Here is a 24862-nt window from a genome sequence, read left to right on the forward strand (position 1 = left end):
CCGGGAGTGGCGGTTGGAGGAGGTAGGGGGGGGAAGTGCGGGCGTGCAGTCTCTGCTGTCCAATCCCTGTGTCCCTGGGGCACATGCGCAGTACCCCAGGGACACACGGGAAACTTGGACGCAGAGACACTTGCATATTATTATATAGGATGAGACAGGAATCCAATATCTCTGTTAAGACCAGGTCTCTCCAGAGTTTTCAGTTTAGTGACAAGTTGGATATTGGATTCCTGTCTCATTACATAAGCTAATCATCTGCATACTATCCCTTGCTTTTTCCCTGTAGGACGTCAACAGGTTTACCATACCCATTGAGTCAATCACCCATCTCCTACTACCCTCCTGAGAAAAACCCCACCCCACCCTCCCACTATATGTAAAGGTCTGGGCGACTTCTGTTTCAGTATATCTGAAGAAGTGTGCATGCACACGAAAGCTTATACCCAGAACAAATGTAGTTGGTCTCTAAGGTGCTACTGGACATTTTTTTTTATTTTTTTATATACCCGGTATTTTGACTGTGTCAGACCAACATGGCTACCTACCTGAATGGATATAGAGTCGACGCTCAGGTTGCGAACATGATCTGTGCGGGAGGCACGTTCGCAACCCGCAGCGCCGTGTCTGCGCAAGTGTGGGTTGCGATTCGGCGCTTCTGCGCAAAGCACGCTTTAGTGCTTATGCGCATAAACCCAGAAGTAACCCGTTCTGGTACTTCCGAGTTCGGCGAGGGGTGCAACCCGAAAAGACGCAACCTAAAGCGTCTGTAACCCCTGGTATGACTGTACGTATGTTTTTAATGTGAAATCACTTTCGCAATAAAAATAATGCATACTGCCCTTGAAATACCTGGGGGCGGTGGGGCCAAGGAACAATGCAAATGTAATAAATGCAAAAAGAGCAATCTCCTAGCATTTGTAACCCCAAAGGGAACGGGGAGGAGATGCAAAGTCAGTTTCGGCTCGCAGAGTTTTTCTCCCCAACAAAAGCAAACAAACAGACCACACACACACACACACACACACACTTACAGGTACTCTTCCTGAACACCGTGTTGGTCATGAATTTGAAGAACCTCTCTGCATAGAAGCTGGGCCTGTGGACAGACACTGTGTCCTAGGGAAACAGGGAGGGAGATGGAGGAGTCATTATCCGCAATTCCCAGCTGAGCCTCCGAGGCAGAAGGAAACCAGAGTCAAGTCGCTGCTGCAATTCACCTTTGCAAAGCTATAAATCAAATGCTTTTTTCGTAGGGGTGAGGTTTGCTTCCGGTGCCCGCCTAATTGCACTCCTGATTAAAGCTTCCTGTTTTGATTTTGGCAGGCGGCCGTTTCATTATCATCTCGGATTGGTTATTTATTTAGTTACATCACTCATTTAGATGATTTCTGTATTTGCTTCACATTTCCAAAATAAAAAGAGAGAAATTCTAATCGGCTTACAACTTTCTCCCTTATAAAAAGGAATTAAATGCAACGTTACAAAGAAATTAAAAGAAAAAGAAACGAAGAGCATTTACGTATTTATTTGCTTTTATTTATTTAGTCGTACCTTGGAAGTCGAACGGAATCCGTTCCGGAAGCCCGTTCGACTTCCAAAACATTCAAAAACCAAAGCCAAAACGTTTGAGAACTAAGCTGTTCCAAAAAATCAAGGTACGACTGTATCACCTTTATCTTCCATGTACATGGTGTGTACAAACATACACACACATATATACAACAATTAGAACTGCTTTAAAAATGCACATCTCCATGATAGGCGGCAGGACCTACCAAATAAGAGTTGCTCTGCTCATTAGGCCTGGCACTTGTGTGCAGATCCTGTTTCTTATTTCCTCCTTGTCATTCATTGCTGGCTCGCTTCTGACAGAAGCCCGCAAGCAGGATCCGAGCCCAAGAGGAACTCTCCCCCTCCTGTGGTTTCCAGCCCCTTGCTTCCAGGAGCATTGCTCCAAATTGAGAAAATGCAAGGGGGGGGGGAATGCCCAGAGTTGCTGAGCTATTTTGGAAGGGGGTTTCTGAAAATCGCTCACTCGTAGGACCGCCACAGCCAATCGCCTGCCCAATTGCCGCAGCAGCCAAGAGCCAGCGGACTTTTCCGCACCCACCCATCACCCGCAAAAACAGCGCTGACAATCTCCTGCTCGCGGCAACCAACAATCTCCCATCCCACCTCTCCACTATCAGTTTATAAGACGACCCCCCAAATTTTAGCATTATTTTTTAATAAAATAACCTCGGCTTATACACAGAAAAATACGGTATGCCCCTTCTGAGGCAGTGGCTGCTGGGAGCAGTTTTTAAACTCTTAAAATAAAACACAGCTCAAGAAGCTCTGCGAACCGAGCAGCCTGTTGGGCCGAAACTCACCCCGTCGTGGACGAGAGCCTTCCACGTGTGCTCCAGCTTCTTGATGAATCTGGGTTGCGAAAGGAAGAAAGGAGTGTGGGAAATTGGGGGGGGGGGACACACACAAGTCCAGCTTACCAAACACAATGCGTTCCCAGGAAAGCGTCCGTTTCTATTATCTCCAAAGGGAACATTTTTTAATCCATTATCTCTCCCCGCCACTGCAGCCGGCCATTGTTTCTTCCCGAAACAGCTGCTGCAGCCAATTGGCGAGAGAGGGGCAAAGGAAAACCCAATCTGCCCGATCCCCCCCCCCCGCCCCTGGAAGCTTGATTTGTCTTATCTCTCTCAATGCCCCCTCCGTGGCTTCTGCCCCCAAACTGCTGCTGTTGACCAGCAAAGCGCAAACAAGTAACGAAGTGGGCAAAACTCTGGCTGTCTGGATATCTGAATCAGCTGTGCGTGCGGTGAGGTTAGGACATAATAATGTATGTTCGGATAAGTGAATTTTGGGGTAATGGGCAGGCGGATATGCAGAAACAAACGCTGAGATGTTTTTACGAATGTACAACCTCCCTGGGGAACCTTTGGGTTGCAAATCTGGGGCAGAAACTGTGCTGGTAACCAACAAAGGGCAATAACTTTGCCACCGGGCCTTGCCTGGGACCCTGGTGAGGTGATGCTGCCGCTTAAATCTATATTCTTGCTCTCCGTTGGCATTTTTGTGGGGGAATGCCCTTTGCCCTTTCGGCAGGAAAAGAAACCCATTGGGTTTCTAATACTTTGCAAGTGTTTGGGTTTCGATTCAATTTTTTGTCGGGTTTTCTTTACATTGGCGTGAGTCGCCAGAGTTTAGGGCTCAGAGCTGACCATTGAGTACGATGGTCCCAAACAACAGACAGTTTTGGAGCCAAGAATCATTGGGGGGGGGGGATGCACAGAACCCCAGTGGAGAGAGAACTCAGGAGGGAGGCTGCACAGAATGATAACATTGTAGAGTTGGAAGGAACCGTTCTAGTCCAACGCCCTGAAACACAGGAATCTTTTTGACCAACGTGGGGCTCCGAGATCGCAAGCTACGTGGTTGCCCAACTTATTTTCACAGCCCACAAACGGAGGGAACATGGAGGGAACATGCCTACCTGTAAGACTGGAGGATATCAATGATCCCCACGTGGAGGAGAAGGTGCTCGCCTTTGCCGTTCACGGCTGGAATGCCACCCATTCTGAGAGAGAGGAAATAGAGAGAGACCAGACCTGTCAACATCCACCGGCTGCAACCAGAAACACGCTCAATGCTTTGTTCATTTATAATGAAGATCATGAGGGGGTTTGGGGTGGGGGTTCTCTAACAGGTGGGTGATACCCAGCTCTACCTCTCCTTTAAATCAGAACCAGCAAAGGCAGTGAATGTCCTGTGTGAGTGTCTGGAGGCAGTTGGAAGGTAGAAGGCGGATTGAGGCTGAATCTTGACAAAAGTACTGTTTCTGGGGGAAAGGGGGACTCCCTGGTTCTGTAACTGTGCGCCCGAAGGACCAGGTGCACAGCCTGGGAGTCATTTTGGACTTACAGCTGTCCATGGAGGCACAGGTCAATTCTGTGTCCAGGGCAACTGCCTAGCAGCTCCATTTGGTACGCAGGCTGAGTCTCTCCCTGCCCACGGACTGTCTGGACAGAGTGGGACATGCTCTGGTTATCTCCCGCTTGGACTACTGCCATGTGCTCTCCATGGGGCTACCTGTGGAGGTGACTCAGAAACTGCAATTAATCCAGAATGCGGCAGCTAGACTACATTGGCTCCCAGTACATTCCCGAGCACAATTCAAAGTGTTGGTGCTGACCTTTAAAGCTCTAAACCAGTGTTTCCCAACCTTGTGCCTCCAGCTGTTTTTGGACTACAACTCCCATCATCCCTAGCTAGCAAGACCAGTGGTCAGGAATGATGGGAATTGTAGTCCAAAAACAGCTGGAGGCACAAGGTTGGGAAACACTGCTCTAAACGGCTTCGGAGCGTCTGTATACCTGAAGGAGCACCCCCCATCGTCCAGCCCAGACACAGAGGTCCCTCTCCGAGGGCCTTCTGGCAGTTCCCTCACTGCAAGCAGTGAAATTACAAGGAATCAGGCAGAGGGCCTTCTAGGTGGTAGCGCCCTCCCATCAGATGTCAAGGAGATGAGCAACTACAGGCAGCCCTGTATAGGGAAGCTTTTTAATGTTTGATGTTTTGTTGTGCTTTTAATATTTTGTAGGAAGCTGCCCAGAGTGGCTGGGGCAACCCAGTCAGATGGATGGGCATTAATAATAATTTATTATTATTATTATTATTATTATTATTATTATTATTATTATTATCATTATCATTATTTAGTAATAAGTTGTTGTCGTTGCTGTTACAACCCAGACAGATGGACAGAGTATAAGCAATTAATAAATAGTAGTAATCATAATAATAATGGCTGGTAGCCATTGACCTGCCCAGGTTGGCTCAACCCTAGGTTCAGGATGAGCCTCTCCCCATCCCAGGCACAGCAGCGGTGCCCCCCTGCCAATCCTCAGCACCTTCTTCAAGGTGGGCAGCTCTGAGAGCGCTTGCAAGGGAAGAGGGGCAAAGGCAGACCCTACCCCACTCCCTGCTCCACTTACGTGTCGTCTGTGTCGATGGACTCCCCGCGGGCGGCTCCGCCCTGGATGGACTCCATAGCGGTAGAGTACAGGGCCTTCTGCCCCATGGGCCGCTTCTCGTCGGAGGTGCTCTGGGCCCCGTCCGCCTGCCGCTCCCGCTCTTGCTGGTCCATGTTGTGCACCCCCAGAAGCAAGCTGTAGTCCATTATCTTGAAGCTTTCGAGCACCTGGGGGGGAAGAGGGTGGCTTGACCAACGGCACGGCCCTGGTTTTGCTTCACAAGTTAAGCATGCAAGACCGGGAACTGGTGGGACGCTAAGGAGTAGGGGCCGGGTTGCGATGAGGCTGGCATCAGGAGACTGATGTGGAAAACGTACCAGTGATCTGGGGTAGGCTGCAGCAGCTGGGAGACGAGAGAGGCAGAGGCGGGAGAAGCTGCACGACTGTGGAATGAAGAACAGGTGGACCCCACCTCTCTTGCTGCACCGTCTCCCAGGGCCAGGTGAGGATGGAAGTGGGAGGAGGCAGAAGGAGTCTCTACGCAGGGGGTGGGGTGGTCTTCGCCTGCTTGCACACAGCTCATAAGCCAAGTTTGGGGCCTCTGTTGAGGCCTACCTGGACTCTTGATATCACAATCTGAGGCCCTTCTTTGTGTGCCTCCTCCAGGAAAGGTCCAGAAGGTGGCAACAGGTCTTTTCTGCGCTGGCTCCCCATCTGTGGAACGCTCTCCCCAAGGAGACTCGCCTGGCACCTTCATTAAACACCTTCAGGCACCAGGGTCGAAAAGGTTCCTTTTCAACCAGGCCTTGGGCTGATTAACAACTTATACCTCTTTTAATTGTGTTTGTGGGAAGGGAAGAGGGGTTCATTGGTTCGTGGGGGGGGGGTTGCTCTTGTTTTTATTGTGTACAATCATACCTTGGTTGTCAAACACCTTGGTACTCAGATGTTTTGGCTCCAAAATGCTGCAAACCCGGAAGTGAGTGTTCCGGTTTGCGAACGCTTTTGGGAAGCCGAACATCAGACGTGGTTTCCAATTGAGTGCAGGAAGCTGCTGAAGCCAACTGGAAGCCACACCTTGGTTTTCAAACAGACTCCTGGAATGGATTAAGTTCGACAACCAAGGTACCACTGTATCTTGTTTTTATGTTGCGTTTTTACGTTGCGAGCTGCCCCCTGAGATCTATGGATTAATAAAATAAACAATATTTCCATTTTTCTCTGTGCGTTTTTACTGCAAACCAAGGAAGAGAGGGCTGGAAATACTGCAAAATGAACAAATAAGGTACCCACATTGCCCGTGAGGCAAACAGCCTTGAAAAGGGTGCAGAGCAAAGCCAGAAAGGGGCATGACAGGTCCTGAGTGTTAGGATCGTCCTACTCTCGTGTAGGACCCTGGTAGAGGCACATGCCCGACTGGCATGATCTCTCCCTCCTGGTTGATCGTTCGGGAGCTTCAACACTGGGGGCCATCATCGGCTCCTGGTCCGAGGTTCTTCCAGCCTGATCTGGCTGGCCTCCGCACAAGGTAAAGCTAAAGGGCCCCTGGACGGTTAAGACCAGTCAAAGGCAACTATGGGGTTGCGGCGCTCACCTCGCTTTCAGGCTGAGGGACCCATCGTTTGTCCACAGACAGCTTTCTGGGTCATGTGGCCAGCAGGACTGAACTGCCTCTGACGCATGGCGGAAACTAGAGCGCACAGAAACGCCGTTTACCTTCCCACCATAGCGGTACCTATTTATCTACTTGCACTGGTGTGCTTTCAAAGTGCTAGGTTGGCAGGAGCTGGGACAGAACAATGGGAGATCACCCCGTTGTCGCGGGGATTTGAACCGCCGACCTTCCGACTGGCAAGCCCAAGAGGCTCAGGGGTTTAAACCAAAGCGCCCCCCCCCGCACAACCTACCAAGCAGTCCCTCTGCAGAGTCTTGACCACAGCGCTGAAGGTGTCCGTGTCCAGCATGATCCCGTCGGGCAGGTCCTGCATGAAGTCCAGGTCCTTGTAGGTGGGGCTGGACTTCTCCTTCTCCTTCTTGGAGGCCCGGCGCTTGTAGGTCGAGCCCTTCAGGTCGTACTTCAGGTGCATCTTCACCACACGGGGCAGGATGTTGTTCATCACCACCACCCGGATGTTCTTGCCCCCAGACTGGACGCAGTAAAGGCCGTAGAATTTGGGGAGCAGCGTCCGGGGATTCTGGTTCAAGTTCTAGAGGAGGTTTTTTAAAATAATAATAATAATTTAAAAATGAGGAGCAGGACACACAGCATGTCAGGCTTTGGGGAATCGGCTTCCTCCCCCGTGGCCATAAATGAGCAGATCAAATGAAAGGGAATTCTCACCAATTAGTTTCTTTAATAAACACAGCGAGCATCTAACCAGAATGGCTGTGCTCCCAATTAACGCTAACTCATTCCCCCTCCATCCCTATTAATCTATGTCGCTCCTACATCTTGCAATCTGAGCCTGGAGCCTCTGTGTTTTCTGTTCTGACACTTTTATATATATATATAAAGCATTTTATTGAGTTTTCCAAATAAACACATTTAAGACGCTAAACAAAACAAACAAACATTCAAAAACAAATAACACACACAATTTTCTTTTTAACAATTCTTCCCAAATTTCTCTTTCTCGCTGCTCTGCCGAGCTTGACTTCCTCCCCTCATTTGGTTTTCTATTCAGCTCTTATCTCGCAGTTCCTTTATTCCACCCATTTAAAGTCAATTCGTAGGATTTATTTCAGTCCTGCAAGTGTCTTTAAACTTCTACAGTTCTTTTCCATATAGTCCACAAATTTACTCCAGTCTCTTTGGTACCTTGCTTCCCCCTGGTTCCGGATCCTGCTAGTCAGTCTCGCTAGTTCCGCATAGTCTATCATTTTTGTCTGCCACTCTTCAATCGTCGGTAAATCCCGAGTTTTCCATTTTTGGGCTAATAAAGTCCTAGCCGTGGTTGTCGCATACAGAAATATTATATATTATATAATATTTCTGTTCTGACACTTTCTGAGCTCTCTGGGACTTTGGGGAAGGGGGGTGGATTCTATCCAGAGACTGTGAATCTGTTAACTCTCTCTCTCTGCTAGTGTTTCTTCTGCTAGCTGTTCCCCATCCAGTACTTCCCAGCTTCTGCCTTCTGAACTATGCCCCTCTGCAAACGCCTGTTCTAAATCAACAGTGTCCTCCTGCTCCTGGGAAGATTTAGGATCAAGGATGAGGGAGTGGGTCCCACCGTTCTCCCTCAGTGCAGCCTCTCCTCAGCACGGTCCCTGACACAGCAGCACAGAAACTGTCCTGAGCCTTCTCAGAGGGGCAGGGCAGGGCTTTGCGTGCAGAGGGACCAGAGTTCGATCCCTGCCGGGAGGGGAGAACCTGCCTGAAATCCTGGAGGGCCGTCTGCTGCCACTCATAGAACCACAAGAGTTGGAAGGAAGCACAGAGGGGCACAGAGTTCGAAACCCTGCAATGGAGAGATCTTTTCGCCCAACGTGGGGCTCGAACCCATGACCCTGAGATTAAGAGTCTCGTGCTCTACCAACTAGCGTGAGACAATACTGAGCGAGGCGGACCAAGGGCCTCACTCGCTTCCTTAGTTCCTGGCCTGACTGCCCTGGCTACTGATTAGTTTCGAGGCTCCACCCAAAGTGCCGGTTCGGACATTACAGGAACTGCCCCCCCCCCCGCCCATGAATCTATTCGGATGCTGCACTCAAAAGACCCTTCTCAGTGTCCCTTCCTCTTCCCCTTTTGAAGGGTATGCTAAGCTGGAAAAGAGGAGACTGAGAGGAGATATTAGGGCAATCTTCAAATATCTAAATCAGGGGTCAGCAAATTTTTTCAGCAGGGGGCTGGTCCACTGTCCCTCAGATCTTGTGGGGGGCCAGATTATATTTTTTTTGGGGGGGGGGAGAAAAAAAGAACAAATTCCTATGCCCTGCAAATAACCCAGAGATGCATTTTAAATAAATGGACACATTCTACTCATGTAAAAACATGCTGATTCCTGGACTGACCATGGGCCGGATTTAGAGGGCGATTGGCCTGGATCCGGCCCCTGGGCCTTAGTTTGCCTACCCATGATCTAAAGGGAGATGGAGCAAGCATGTCTTCCCCTGCTCTGGAGGGTAGGACCCGAAACCCATGGCTTCAAGTGACAAGAAAGGAGATTCCGACTCAACATCAGGAAGAACTTTATGACGGCCAGAGCTGTTCGACAGTGGGATGGAAGGTGGCGGACTCTCCTTCCTTGGAGGTTTCAAAGCAGAGGTTGGGTGGCCATCTGTCAGGGATGCTTTAGTTGAGATTCCTGTATGGTGGGGGTTTGGGACAGATGGTGCTTGGGGGTCCCTTCCAGCTCTTATGATTCTGTGACACAGGAATGGGCCTTCTCAGTGGGGCATGGGGTGCTCTCTGCAGGGAAGTGACACCATAGCTTGCTTTTAGGCCAGGCATCCCCAACCTCGGCCCTCCAGATGTTTTGGAATACAATTCCCATCTTCCCCGAACACTGGTCCTGTTAACTAGGGATCATGGGAGTTGTAGGTCAAAACATCTGGAGGGCCACAGTTTGGGGGTGGCCATTTCTGCTCGTCCAGCATGGAAGAGCCCAGCTGAGCATGCTCAGAACAGACACAAGCTGGAACAAGCTCCGCCCCATCAACCCCAAGCAACACCCCCAGCCATATGCCCCACGTAGATCCCGCAAGCATGAAGTCCCGCTGCTCCTAGTTCTGGGTCACCCCTAAGTTCTGCCCCCTCCGGCCAACTGCACCGTGGCATCTGCCCCAAGCGAGTCCCTACATCTCTGTGGATTCCCGCTGAGCCCCTGCGACAAATGTCCCCAAGAGTGTCTTCCGCTGGGACATACCATGTAGTAGCCAGGAAGCAGCTTCTGGAGGAACTCCGCTTCCTTGTGCATGACAGTCTTGATGATGAACTCGTCGTCGCTGGTGACGTAGAAGAGGGAGCCGCTGGCCCCGGGGTTGGAGAGCTCGATCAGGGGCTCGTTGCACAGGGAATACTGGGCGGGCAGGCGGGGAGGAATGAGAGAGAAGGCAAAAGGCGTTTAAGGATGCAGCAGGCATTAATGGCAACTAAGAGCCAGGCAAAATCGAGGGGCCTCTGAGACCCACCGCGAAGACACCCGAGCCTGGGGGTTTTTTTGCCCTTTGGAATAGGGCAAAGGAGCCGTCCTCACCAAGTAGTCATCCGGGCGGATGCCGAACAGCTCTCGAAAGTAACGGAAAGCGACGGGCGCGTATGTCTTGAACCTGAAGTCGGGGTAGTGGTGCGCTGGGGTGAGGTTGCTGCCTTCGCTGTGGAACAGGAGGAAGAAGCAGAAGAAAGAGAGAACAGCTCAAACTCTCTCTTCTCTAACCCGAAACGGTTTCCGTCTACAGAGCTCTGTTATAGCGCAGCAGAGCCAGCTAACGTTTGTCACCATCTTTCCTATAGGAAGCCCGAGGTGGCAGAAACAGACCTGTCCTTAAAACGGGTCTGTCCTTAAAACCTAATGACCCCCAGAGGCGGTAAACATTAGGCCAGGCGGGGAGGCAGGGAGCCCTTCAACCCTCTCTGCCCAGCCCTCGATACCAGTGTTAGAAACTCAGATTTCTATAAGCTAATGGGCAAATGGCACCTTAAACCTAGGTTACAGTTACCATAAAGGTAAGTCTAGGCGCTATTTTCCATACAACAGAGTTTGTTGTTGTTAATTTCATGTACAGTGGTACCTTGGTTCTCAAACTTAATCCATTCCGGAAGTCCATTCCAAAACCAAAGTGTTCCAAAACCAAGGCGCGCTTTCCCATATAAAGTAACACAAAATGGATTAATCCATTCCAAACTTTTAAAAACACCCCCTAAAACAGCAATTTAACATGAATTTTACTATCTATCGAGACCACTGATCCATAAAATGGAAGCAATAAACCAGGCATCCCCAAACTGCGGCCCTCCAGATGTTTTGGCCTACAACCCCCATGATCCCTAGCTAACAGGACCAGTGGTCAGGGATGATGGGAATTGAAGTCCAAAACATCTGGAGGGCCGAAGTTTGAACTGGGTTCCATACAGTCACACAAAAAAGAGCCACAAAAATGCAAAATGAATAGCAAAAGCAGACAGACCTCAGTGGAACACTCAAAACCGAAGTGTGGCACTCAAATCAGAAGCGTAACACTCAAAACGGAGCATGTTCGGCTTCTGAAAAAACGTGCCTGGCACCTGGCTGATTTCTAACAGGGTTCAGTACTACCCCTAGGCCATGCCTGATCCACATCCTCAAGTGACCTTGGCTGTCTGGGAAGGGTTTGCCTGGAGAGAGAGAGGGCTGGGTTTGCTTCTACCATGTGCTCAGAAAACTCTGTTTTTTGCATGCAGGGTGGGAATGGTGAACGTACTGCCCCCGCCCCGGCCACTACTGACACCCAGCCCCCAGGAACTTGACTAGGAGAGCATAAGGCCCATGGCTTGCTCTCACTGCTACGCCGCTCCAGCCATGTCCAAATTGGACTTCACTCCGCCGCCTCCCCCCCCCCATTTGCCAGCAGCCAACTTACCTGGGGAAGAATATGCTTTCGACCACGTAGAAATCTTGCATCAAGACATCCCGCTCGGGCTTGGAGCTCAGGTTCCCCACTGTGTAGCCGATTCCAAGCTGGATGGCTCCCTTGAGCGTGGTGGACGTGGTCTGAGGACAGACAGGGCCAAAGCAGGCGGGGGAGGTTATGGCATGATCTCCCCAAGCAGGGGTGGGGGCATCTGTTTCTGGCTCACCCCTCCATCTATCTGCCAGGAGAACCCAGCACCGTACCGCTGCCCTTGGGAGATGGCTGAAACTTCAGCTGGTCCAAAATGCAGCTGCTAAATCACTGGCTGGGGTTAGATCTCCAGTTTCAAAATAGCTGCACTGGCTGACAGTTCATTTCCAGGGCCCAATTCAAGGTGCTCGTGCTCGGGTCCCAAATACCTGAAAGATCGCCTCCTTCTCTACAGGCCCCCTCAGGTGCTGAGATCGACAAGAGGGGGGCGTCCTGGTAATTCCTCTGCCCTCAAGAGGCTCAGGATGTGAGTATGTGGTGGGCCAAGAGCGGGGCCTTCTCTGTGGCAGCCCCTAAGTTGTGGAACCGCCTCCTCGCAGAGCTGTGTCTGGTACCTTCATTATACTGCTTCTGGAGAATGCTGAAGACACACCTCTTTAACCTTGAGGTGCATATATATTTTAAAGGTAAAGGTAAAGGGACCCCTGACCATTAGGTCCAGTCGTGACCGACTCTGGGGTTGCGCGCTCATCTCGCATTATTGGCCGAGGGAGCCGGCGTATAGCTTCCAGGTCATGTGGCCAGCATGACAAAGCCGCTTCTGGCGAACCAGAGCAGCACATGGAAACGCCGTTTACTTTCCCGCTGTAGTGGTTCCTATTTATCTACTTGCATTTTGACGTCCTTTCGAACTGCTAGGTTGGCAGGAGCTGGGACCAAGCAACGGGAGCTCACCCCGTCACAGGGATTCGAACCGCCGACCATCTGATCAGCAAGCCCTAGGCTCAAACTTGGGTCCCTGGCTGAAGTACAACTCCCATCATCCCCAACCACCGGTCCTGCTCGCTAGGGATGATGGGAGTTGTAGTCCAACAAAAAGCTGGGGACACCAAGTTTGAGAAACGCAGCTTTAAATACCATGTTTTAACACTGTAAACCACCCTGGTGACATTAGGTGAAGGGCAGGAAACATATAAAGAAAGAGTAAGGATACCTTCTTGTAGGTCGTCTCGCCTGATGCATCAACCCCGCGGTGGCCTATCTTCTTCCCCTGGCCGGCCCCCGGCTGCCCTGTCAACGAAGGTGCCTGAGGCAGGAAGGATTTCGAGGTCAGCCAAAACATCGCCAAGGTGGGGGAAAGCTGCCCCAGGGCATGTAGGAAGAGCAGGCAGCTCCCGGGACGCCAACCAAACTCCCCAGCAGCTGAGATAGCTCAGTTCGTAGAGCGTGATGTTCTCAGAGTTGGCGGCTCGAGCCCCATCTTGGGCAAAAGATTCTTGCATTGCAGGGGGCTGGACTAGATGAGCCCTGGGGGCCCTTCCCAACTCTACAAGCTATGTTTCCTACAGAAATGGGAGAACTAGACGATCCCCTTCTGGGTTTTCTCTCAACTGTTCTTTCCAAGTTTTTACATCCTTGCCTTCTTTGCCCCCAGGGCCCTCAAAGCAATGAAGGATCATTGAAAAGCCATCCTATTATCAGCGCCGTTTGACTCTATCTTGTGTTTTTAATCTTGCGATTACTTTGATGATACTTTGATGAAGGGCAGTAAAGGTAAAGGGACCCCTGACCATTAGGTCCAGTCGTGACCGACTCTGGGGTTGCACGCTCATCTCGCATTATTGGCCGAGGGAGCCGGCGTATAGCTTCCAGGTCATGTGGCCAGCATGACAAAGCCGCTTCTGGCAAACCAGAGCAGCACATGGAAACGCCATTTACCTTCCCGCTGTAGCGGTACCTATTTATCTACTTGCACTTTGACGTGCTTTCGAACTGCTAGGTTGGCAGGAGCTGGGACCAAGCAACGGGAGCTCACCCCGTCACAGGGATTCGAACCGCCGACCTTCTGATCAGCAAACCCTAGGCTCAGTGGTTTAACCACAGCGCCACCTGGGTCCCAGTATTTGAATCTAATAAATAATGATTTTTTAAAACGCCTTCTGCTGATCCAGAAGCGAAGCCTCTGGGACTGCTAGCCACTTAGCTGAGCTCAGGCCACAAATCGCTCTCCCAAAAACTGTATGGAGAGAACAAGAAACGCCCCCCCCCCCGGGAGCCCCTGATTCTTTCTTGGAACCACCTGCCCTGGCTTGGATGATGATGATGATGGGACACAGAGTGGGGCCCCTGTTGCTTATCCTGAGTCTCAGGACAGAAGGAAAGCACCTGAGCTCACCTCTGTTAGGACAGCCTTGCTCATCGCCGGCCCTGAGGAGAGAAGGAGAGAGTCAGGGTAAGCAGGAATGTCTCAGAACCCCAACAGGTACCCGCTGCAGAGCCCAGCAAGGTGGGGAGAGGGACCCACATAACCATGGCAGAGAGAACCTGGACTTTGGTCCCATTGCCAAAAAAAACTCCACCCTTCTTCCTCCAAAATTAAACCGATTGACATTTCCCTTCCATTCTCCTTCACCTGCTGCGATTAAGCGCAGTGGGATTTACGTCCGAGCAAACGCAAAAAGAATGCCTTATGTGCATTGCTCAGGAGCCTAGTCCACATCGAGGCAATCTGAGGCAGCTTATACACCAGGTGGGGACCTCAAAGTGCCAAATTGGAGCCGGAGGGGGAATCCCCCCAGAGAAGTAATGGCTATGTTCTCTCAGAGGAAGGCTGCCTCTGAATATCAAATGCTGGGAATCACAGGGTGGGGTGGGGAGAGTGGCTCTCAGCTCCTGCCCGTGTGCTTTCCACAGGGGGCATCCTGTGGGGACAGGATTCTGGGCAAGATAGGACCCCCTCTGGCCTCATTCACATGCTGCAGGGCTCTTCCGATGTTCTTAAAACTGGTCCGTCAAGGAAAGGAAAGTTCCAGCTTGAACCCACGATCCCCACCTCATTATGGTGAAACATTTGGCCGTTCGAACCATCTAAATGGCTGGATTCAACTAATGAATAAGCCCTGTGCTGGGAGGAAGGTTTGTTCTGTAAGGCAAGCCGAAGAGCAGGTGCAAATGGGGTGCTGAAGCGCAAATTATTAGTCTTTAACATCCCTCCCCTCTGCCAACTTCTAATAGTCTGGGAGGTAGCCTAGCCATGCACTCAGTCAATGAAAAGCTTATTCAACCATCCCACAGACTTTTAAAGGCTTGAAGACTATCTTCATCACAGGGACTGGGAACTTGATTTTTAGGGGTATTTTCTTTTTTATACATAGCAGAGTACGCTGGGAGCTGGATTTGGCACATCCTGTGGGTTTTTTCTGGCCCCAAACCAAGGTGAATAAAAATCAATGATTAAAAAATAATAATAATTCAATTTTTTATTTATTCATTTTTTATTTAAATTGGATTTTTAAATCAAAATGCTTTTGGAGGAAAAATCTTTCTATAGTTTTTCTATTTAAGTTACATTATAGTCCAAAGGCTATTCATCAGGAAATAAGGATTTGTTTTAAGTTTTTCATGTGTGCTAAAACTCAGCCTAAGTTGTTGTTGTTTTTTAAATTGTTTAACCACATTAGTTAACAAACATGGATACATAGGCAATGCTATTGTTTTAGTTAAATAAATTGTTATTAAGGAAATGATTGTTTTTCTCCTTCCAATAAAGTACAGCACAAAAGTTGTCCAAATATAAACAGTTAACTTATTAAACCTCACAATAATTTCATAGTTATTTGTCTATGTATTTCTAATAGTGCTGTATAACCAAATCAGTAAATTTTGATATAACTGTAAAAACTACTCTGAAAATTTATTATTCCAAAAATGAAACCTTCATCTGGTTGTAGATATTAAGATTACACCAGCAAGAATGAGTCTTTTGGTTAAAAAAAGAGAGAGATTTGAATTGTGATTTAAATCAATTTGATTCAAATCAAATCCACCCTGCCCCAAACCAAAGCCCAGCTACACAACCCCAAAAACTACCCATTATGATGCAGGTGGGGGTGGAAACCGAACCCTTTTAACACATACAAACAAACACACTGCAGAGCGCACTGCTTCTAGGGAAACTGGGCTGGCTAATCCCTTCTCTGCCAACTGTCAAAATTCCAGCACTGGAGATTAGCTTCAGTTTTGCAATAATGACCACAATCGGCTTTGCCTTGCCGCATTTAAGTACCTAATAAAAAGTCCCCAGGGATGAACGGAGTCCAGGTTGCGAAGAGGGAGGGGGAGAGACAAAACCCATAGATAAGCATAATTATTTTTTTTTAAAAAAACCTGGGAGGCGGGATGGGGAGGACGAGACCAAACGAAGGAACCTCACACGCAAACACGCTATTGCGTTTCAAATGCGCAACGGCAAAAATCTGATTTGCGACATGGGCCAAAAGGAACGCCTTGTGCTGGCGACTTGCCAGGGGCATTAAGGGGGCACTTATCTCTTAAGCCAGCTGACAGATGGCCTGCTGCAAAAAGGAAGAGAAAAAGCCAGTAACAACAGCTCATTTAACTTGGGTGGCGTTAGGGGGATGCTGTGGAGCAGGGGTCAGCAAACTTTTTCAGCAGGGGGCGGGTCCACTGTCCCTCAGACCTTGTGGGGGGCCGGACTATATTTCTGGGAAGGGGGAATGAACGAATTCCTATGCCCCACAAAGAACCCAGAGATGCATTTTAAATAAAAGGACACATTCTACTCATGTAAAAACACACTGATTCCCGGAGGCAATTGGGGCGGATCTGGCCCACAGGCCTTAGTTTGCCTACCCATGCTGTGGAGCCAGTAAAGCCAGGGCCATTGCAACCTAGCCTTGCTTATCGAGCGCTGCTCACGTCTCCCAAGACTGCACCAAGAAGCACCTTGCCTGTCACTATCTGGGTGCCCTCTAGATGTTGGGCGTCGCAATTCCCAGCAGCCCGGCTGCACACACACCTGGAGGGCTAACGGTTGCCAAAGGGTGGCTTACATGAACCTGCCTCCCCCCTTCCATGATTATTATTATGACGTTTAGATGCTACATTTCCTCCAAGTGTGAGATAAAGGGTAGTCAGCCCACCCTCTCTAACCTGAAACCATTATTATCTATAGCGCTTCTACTGCCGGGCAGGGGAGCCACCGATATTCATCGTTAAATAGCTACTTACTACGTTTACATCCTGCCTACCTTCCAAGGTGGCACAAGTCATTCACCCCACCAATCCCTTTCCAATCTTCACAACAGCCCTGCAAAGTAGGCTAGGCAAAGAGACTAGTGACTGCCTGTTTCTCCAAGGTCACCCAACCGGGCGTTGGGGATTTGAAACACAGGCCTCTCCCAGGTCCTAAAGCAGGCATAGGCAAACTCGGCCATCCAGATGTTTTGGAACTACAACTCCCATCCTCCCTGACCGTTGGTCCTGTTAGCTAGGAATGATGGGAGTTGTAGTCCCAAAACATCTGGAGTTTGCCTATGCCTGTCCTACATCAACACTAGGGTCTGGTTCACAAGAACCTGCTTGCAGCCCAGCTCACCCTTCCCTTGTGATCCAACCACCCCCACCCCCACCCCCCCCCCGCGAAACCATTCATGAGTACTAGGTATGGGGTATTGAGCAAAGGTAAAAAAAGGAAAAGGTAAAGGATGTCATGGATAGTTAAGTCCTGTCAAAGGCAACTATGGGGTTGTGACGCTCATCTCGCTTTCAGGCCAAGGGAGCCGGCGTTTGTCCACAGACAGCTTTCTGGGTCATGTGGCCAGCGGGACTAAACCACTTCTGGCGCAATGGGACACCGTGACGGAAACCAGAGCACACGGAAACACCGTTTACCTTCCTGCAGCCTTCTGGCGCAATGGGACACCGTGACGGAAACCAGAGCACACGGAAACACCGTTTACCTTCCTGTACCTATTTATCTACTTGTACTGGCGTGCTTTCAAACTGCTAGGTTGGCAGGATCAGGGACAGAGCAACGGAGACCAAAATTAGTTGAGTACTAACTGGGGGAGGAGGGACACAGGTGGCACTGTGGGTTAAACCACAGAGCCTAGGGCTTGCTGATCAGAAGGTCGGCGGTTCGAATCCCGTTGCTCGGTCCCAGCTCCTGCCAACCTAGCAATTTGAAAGCACGTCAAAGTGCAAGTAGATAAATAGGTACCGCTACAGCGGGAAGGTAAACGGCGTTTCCATGTGCTGCTCTGATTCGCCAGAAGCGGCTTTGTCATGCTGGCCACATGACCTGGAAGTTGTACGCCATCAGCCAATAACGCGAGATGAGCACCGCAACCCCAGAGTCGGTTATGACTGGACCTAATGGTCAGGGGTCCCTTTACCTTTAACTGCGGGAGGAAGAAGAAAAAAGGCCTTGCATCTTCCCCTTGATGTTAAGTCGGAATCTCCTTTCTTGTAACTTGAAGCCATTGGTTCGAGTCCTAGCCTCCGGAACAGGAGAAAACAAGCTTGCTCCATCTTCCATGCAACAGCCCTTTAGATATTTCAAGATAGCTATCACAGCTCTTTAACGGGCATCTGGTCGGCCACTGTGAGATCAGGATGCTGGCCTCAAGATGGGCCGCCGTTTTCACTCGTCTGCTTATTTATTTATTTTTTTTAACCTTGTCTGGGAACTGACAAGGGAGGGTATCGAAATGCCCTCCCCAATGCAAAAAGCATGTAAGTAAAAGCGACCCACTTTAGTGCCTGGCGATGGGGCCAAACTCTGGTCAGAGGTAAGAACTCACACCGTGAGAACCCTGGTAAGAAGTCACACTGTGAAGGCATGTATGTGTCATCTGGAAAGGACAGAAAACAGGAGCGAGGAAACGCAGGCAGCTGCAGTCCATTCCCCCCCCCCCATCACACACATACACACACACCCCACAAGCAGAAGTCTGCATGTCTGGTCTAATCAGCTCGACACCCAACCCAAAATGCAGAAAGGAGACATTAATAAAGACCCACAAGCATTCTGGCAGCTCAAGTCTAGACAACTTAAAGGCATGGAGAGCCTAGCGAGCCATGCCGTCAAAACGTGTCCTGAAACGGCATCTTAGGCATCCTATGAAGAACCAGAGAGAGAAAGAGAGAAAGGTGGCTTTTTGTTTTAAAGGGGAGTGCCTCACCCCCACTGGCTTTGTAGAGCCCTGCTATGGGGCAGCTCCATAAATTAGGTAATTTGGTGAATAAATAAAGTGATACAGAAATGAAACAAATAACAACAGCAACAACAAATTCTGTCGAGAAAAAATGGCACCTAGACATTCCATTGTGGCGACCGTAACCTAGGTTAAAAGTGCCACTTGGCAATTAGCTTATACGGTATATCTGAGTTTCCTAACACTGACTAGATGGACCCCCCTCTCTCCATCTCTCCATATAAATATATCTCTGCATAAGCTCCAAAACCCGCTCCTCAAAGGAACTGCTCTCCACTGCCGCAGGGTAAGGCCAGCCTGGAATCATGCTCTCATTACTCATCCTGGCTGGCGGAGCTTGGCGTTCCAGCCCTCTATACCACCGCAAAGAATCAGAGTTCCACCCTCCCGCCCAAACTCCACCCCGGGGGGCTAGAATCAGTGTGGGCTGAGGATGTTTCCCTGCCTGGAGCAGAATTTACTCACACTGCGCTCACTCTGCTAGGGCCAACTGCTTTAAACGATCTCGACGCGCCACCGAGGCATCGAACCCTGCCCATTAATCCTGGTGGCTGAAGAAGCAGCCTTGTGCCATGTTTCTGCAGAGTGGGGACAACTCTGGACATTTTCTTTTTTTTAAGTAGAGCATCTGTACTGGGCTCTTCGGCCAAAAAGAAGGCTCCCAGAGCAGCTTACTGCTTATGGAAGGAAGGGCAGAGAGGGCTCCCCGCCACAGAACTGTAGATAAGAGGGAGCTCTGCACCTCAGCTCTCCCACTGCCATCATCACCAGGTGGTGCCAAGGCTCAGGCCCACTGCCCGAAATCTGCCAGGCACCAGGTACATTTCTCCAACGAGCGCAGGTCCGATGGCAACCACGTGGAGATCTCTGGATGCCAAGTTTGTCGACGGACATCTCCCATCTGGCCGGCCCCTCCAGCTTTCTTAAGCAGCTCAGTGGAAGAGCTTTTTTGCTGCATTGATATCCCAACTTTTTGCGCAAGGAGACCACGGTTCGACCCCCTCCTCAGTTAATCCCTGCCTACAATGACCCTGAGAGGTAGGCTAAGAGGCTGCAACTGACTCAAAGGTCAATCAGCGAGCTTCATGACGGTGTGGGGATTCAAACCCTGATCTCCCAGGTCCTCATCCAACACTCTAACTAGTACACCTCACTGCCTTCCTAGAGTACTTCTGCTATGGGGCAGCTCTATAGATTAAGTGGGTGAATAAATATGGTGCCTCCTAAAATTCAGAAAGTTGTTTCATCTCCTATACACCTGACGGGAGGGCGTTCTACAGGGTGGACGCCACCACCGAGAAGGCCCTCTGCCTGGTTCCCTGTAACCTCGCTTTTCGCAGGGGGGGGGGGCACTGCCAGAAGGCCCTCAGAGCTAGACCTCAGTGTCCAGGCTGGATCATGGGGGTGGCGACGCTCCTTCAGGTACACAGATCTTTAAAAACCCTGTTTTAAAACAGCTGTGCTGGTTCACCAGTTTGTTTCAAGGCGCTCGCAAATGACTTAGGCCCCAAACACCTGAAAAGGCCTCCTACTTCCCGAAAGACCCTCCCGGATGCTGAGGTTGGCAGAGCGAGCCCTCTTGGTAGTTCACCCTCCCCCAAAAGCTCAGGGGGGTGGCGGGCCAAGGAGGAGAGCCTTCCCTGTGGCAGCCCCTAAGCTGTGGGACTCCCTCCGCACAGAGGTGCGTCTACAGCTTTCAAAGAATGTTGAAGACTCACCCCTCCACCCTGGCTTTCAACACTTGAGGACCCACCTGGTTTTCATGTTTTTTGAGTTGTTTACTTGTTTTTAACACTGTGTTCCAGCATGGCAATGGGCCCTGGGACCTCAGGGTGAGCAATAAGTAACATTAATGCCACAGGTTTGACAGTGGAAAAGCTTCGGGAGAAGAGGAATGAAAGGACATCTGTGTGCCAGGGGGAGGCCTTGAGATGTGCACATCAAACCAGGGCATGTTTATAAAGCCTGGAACAAACACCAATCCTGTTATTACCATGAACATGATTTGAATCCCAGCATCACCCACACGCAAGGACTGAAGGAGGGTGAAGGGGGGGGGCGAGAGAATAAACAATCTTGATTTATACAGCCTCATTGTCACATGCTGGTTAAAGGGTGTTACAAATGACTCACGGAGTAGGGGGGGGTCCAGCTTTTTATCCATGCTATTTTTAATTGGGGGGGCTGCGAGTTCTTTTATCATCTGAGGCTATATTTTGCACCCATGTGTTGCCGTTAACAGAGAAAGTAAGCAAGACGCTATTAAAGATGGGTTCTCTTTCCGCTGATGAGGTTTGCATCCCAAAAAATAAAAGATTTTATTTATACCTTCCGTCCACTCAAAAAAAGTGCCTCCTGCACTGAGGTATTGATGGCCTCAAAGTTTGTTTAAATCCAACCAGATTAAATGGTTTAAGAGCAGCTGAGGTCTTTCTGGAACTGCTGATGGGCCTGGTTTTAAAACTCCTGCATGCTGCCGTCAAAGCACAGTTCTCTCAACTCCAGGCATTTTGGAACATCTCCTCGGGGAGGGTGGGAAGAGGACAAGCTCAGTTTTTTCTTGATTTTAAAAATAGTTCCAAATTGACCTGACCCAGGGGGGGGGCATCCATTGAAGACTCAGTCAGCAGGAGTAGAAATGGGGGTGGGGATGGGAACAGTGTCAGACACACAGATACATAATCTATTTGCCGAATGGCACCTTAAACCTGATGAAATGCCTAGGTGCTTTTGATGCAATTTATACTTATTGTTATTATTGTTGTTCGTTTTATTTCTATACTGCTTCGTATTTTGAAGAACAAATCCCAAAGCAGTTTACAACACGTGGAAACCAACAATGCAGAATAAAACAAATTCAAGCTCCAGGGGAAAATATTTCAGATCCTTCTTCTAAGTGACATTTTGCTTTCCCCAGTCTCCAACCAGGCATCCAGGGATCCCCACGTGGTTGCAATTGGGCATGTGCCAGTCGCAAAACATGGCTGGCACCTGGTTAATTTCTAACACTGCGTCCCGGGAGAGGAGTGTCAGCTGGGTGGCAGCAGAGAGAAATATAGGGGGGGGGAGGCAAGTTTTAATTTATAAAGGAAGGGAAGGAAGAGCAGAAATAGGTGTGGGTGTGTATTAGGGTCCAATTTCTCTGCATTTACACAAGGGTTGCATTCTGTGGCCCCACCCGTTTAAGTCAAGTCACGGACAGTGGTACCTCTGGTTATAAACTTAATTCGTTCTGGAGGTCCGTTCTTAACCTGAGATACCACTTTAGCTAATGGGGTCTCCCGGTGCCGCCACCACGCGATTTCTGTTCCCATCCCGAGGCCTCCTACTTCCCAAAAGACCCTCTTAACCCGAGGTACTACTACTGGGTTAGCGGAGTCTGTAACCCAAAGTGTTTGTAACCCGAGGTGTTTGCAACCCGAGGCACCACTGTACAGTATATTGGGAACGCCATTGAAAACGCCTGTAAGCACCCTCTAAATCTCTGAAACCCCTTGAAAAACCCTTTTTAAAGACCCAAACCCACCAAATTCCACCACTCCCTCCAAGCCCCCTTGTTTCCGCCACTTTCCAAGCCACTTCTGGGTTTGCGTATAGTCGCGTATGCCTTGAATCTGTGCAAATGTGGAGTTAGCTGCCTGTACTCACAAGATCCCCTCCCTCCCTCAGGTGGAGGTAGCGACATGCCTACAAAAGGACCCTCGCAATCTGAATTCCGATGAATTCTCATCGTAATTCAGTAAGATGAAGTAAAAGAAGCAATAAACGAGGCAATTTTTTAAAAATCACACACCACCAAGCACAGCACGTTACAATTGCTAAAACAGACCAGGCATGGGGGGGGGAATAATCAAGTTGCCCTCCAAGACTCTTTCGGGAACCGTTGCTCCACACTGACCCACAGCAGTTCTCCGGGATTTTGTATGCAGGAGTCTTGACCAGCCTTTCCTGGAGATGCCAGTCAAGGTTCCAGTCCTCACCTTCCTGAACAAAGGTCTGATCTAAATAGGAACACAAGGAGCTGCTTTGTATAGAGTCGGATTCATTGGGTCTATGTAGCTCAGCACTGCCAATGATGACTGGCGGCAGAGAGGCTTTCCTAAAGTTTTCAAACACGGCTCTTTCCCAGTTCTGCCTAGAATCAAAGCCGGGACCCTCTGGGAACAAAGCAGATACTCTATGACATCTCTCCCATACCACCAGCAAATATAACTACGTACTGTACTACCAATGAAAGGGGACGCGGGTGGCACTGTGGGTTAAACCACAGAGTTCGGTCCCTGCTCCTGCCAACCTAGAAGTTCGAAAGCATGTCAAAGTGCAAGTAGATAAATAGGTACCACCTTTACCTTTTACTACCAATGAAAACTGAGCTGGATAGCTCAATTGGTAAAGCTCATGAGACTCTTAAAACTCAGGGCCCATGAGTTCAAGCTCCACGGGCAAGAGATTCCTGCATTGCAGGGGGTTGGACTAAATGACACTTGTGGTCCCTTTCCAACCCTACAATTCTATGATTCTACTAACGCTCTTAATAAGAGCTTCCTGGATAGCCCCTCAACAAGCTTCGTTAATAATATTCCCTCGTCCCTTTCCCTGGTCGTCACCGCCAAGCACCCAGCGTTAATAATAATTAAGAAATAATATAAACTAATAGGAAGCTAGTTCAAACCCCCACTCAGCCATGAAGCTCACGGGTGACCCTGGGCCAGTTAACAGCCTCTCAGCCTAGCCTACCTCTCAGTGTTGTTGCGGGGATTACGTGAGAAAAGGGTGAGACTGGAACAAACCCTCTTTACTTGGGTGCCAGTCCTATTGGACTCAATGGTGCTTACATCTGAGTAGACACATGAACAATGCGATCTCCTCTACTGCGTCGTGACTTGGCAACACTTGGCGGCTAATGGCTCTAATCCAAGCATGATACAGCCCGTCACCCATCACAAATACCTGGGTCACAGCCACTATGAGTCACACCGGCTGAGCAGGCCAAGTGAAATAAATGATAATTAAGACCCATAACATCCAGATTTCAAGGGGTCTATCCTTGAGTAGAACTCAACACTTTGCATGCGACTTTCGACCTGGGAAGACTCCGGGGTGCCAGGATGGCACCTGACATCTCCATTTCCTGGGGATCATTGGGTCTGTTTCCACACACTAATACACCACCCTGTAGAATTAGTTGTATTTTATCTGCACAATCGCAATGAATTTTCAGAAGCCAAAATGCTTTTTCCTGTGCAGCCCGAGCAGGAGCCTGGAGCAGTTAAGAAAAAGAGGTTGGAATAGGCCAATATATGACTGTCCCTGGATCAAGCGACTTTTCATTTTTTAAGTTCTCAAAGCTCTTGACCAGGGGTCAACACACTTTTTAAGCAGGGGGCCAGTCCACTATCCCTCAGACCTTGTGGGGGGCCAGACTATATCTTTTTGGGGGGGAGAACAAATTCCTATGCCCCACAAATAACCCAGAGATGCATTTTAAATAAAAGCACACATTCTACTCATGTAAAAACACCAGGCAGCCCCCACAAGTAACCCAGAAATGCATTTTAAATCAAAGGACACAGTCTACTCATGTAAAAACATGCTGATTCCCGGACCGTCTGCAGGCTGGATTGAGGTGGTGATTGGGCTGGATCTGGCCCCTGGGCCTGAGTTTGCCTACCCACGCTCTTGACCTAGCTCAAAGTTGTCATCTGAAATAACCAGATAATTTAACTGAGAAGCAATCACAGTCAGCCCATCATTTGAAAAATGAGACTTTATAGAGCCGTCGTGCCCAAAAATGGCAACTGGGTACAGTGGTACCTCGGGGTAAGAACTTAATTGTTCTGGAGGTCCGTTCTTAACCTGAAGCACCACTTTACCTAATGGGGCCTCCTGCTGCCGCCACGCCACCTCCACACAATTTCTGTTCTCCTCCTGAAGCAAAGTTCTTAACCCAAGGTACTATTTCTGGGTTAGCAGAGTCTGTAACCTGAAGCGTCTGTAACCCGAGGTACCACTGTATTCCGTTTTGGTGACTGCAAACTTTGTTTAAGGAGCCGTTTGGTGCTCCCATAATATTATTAATAAACAAGAATCGAAGCATTAGGCTGGCAA

General features: G+C 49.5%; 1 protein-coding gene across 7 annotated transcripts in view; it reads right to left on the minus strand.

Annotated features, from left to right (window-relative positions):
• The window catches only part of PIP5K1C (phosphatidylinositol-4-phosphate 5-kinase type 1 gamma), a 47904-nt gene that overhangs the window by 18446 nt on the left and 4596 nt on the right, over positions 1-24862 (minus strand). For all 7 annotated transcript variants that reach the window (XR_009557711.1, XR_004692771.2, XR_009557710.1 and 4 more), the window contains exons 2-11: positions 13912-13943; positions 12730-12822; positions 11535-11665; positions 10172-10289; positions 9842-9994; positions 6881-7180; positions 4995-5200; positions 3494-3577; positions 2373-2421; positions 1032-1116 (exon numbers count right to left, since the gene is read on the minus strand). Coding sequence is in view for 3 of the 7 variants with exons in the window: in XM_060275319.1 (XP_060131302.1) it covers positions 1032-1116; positions 2373-2421; positions 3494-3577; positions 4995-5200; positions 6881-7180; positions 9842-9994; positions 10172-10289; positions 11535-11665; positions 12730-12822; positions 13912-13943 (1251 nt within the window). In the remaining 4 variants the exon portion in view is untranslated. The remainder of the gene's footprint in view (positions 1-1031; positions 1117-2372; positions 2422-3493; positions 3578-4994; positions 5201-6880; positions 7181-9841; positions 9995-10171; positions 10290-11534; positions 11666-12729; positions 12823-13911; positions 13944-24862) is intronic.

This window comes from Zootoca vivipara, chromosome 6 (genome assembly GCF_963506605.1).
Source record: "Zootoca vivipara chromosome 6, rZooViv1.1, whole genome shotgun sequence".
Taxonomy (NCBI): domain Eukaryota; kingdom Metazoa; phylum Chordata; class Lepidosauria; order Squamata; family Lacertidae; genus Zootoca; species Zootoca vivipara.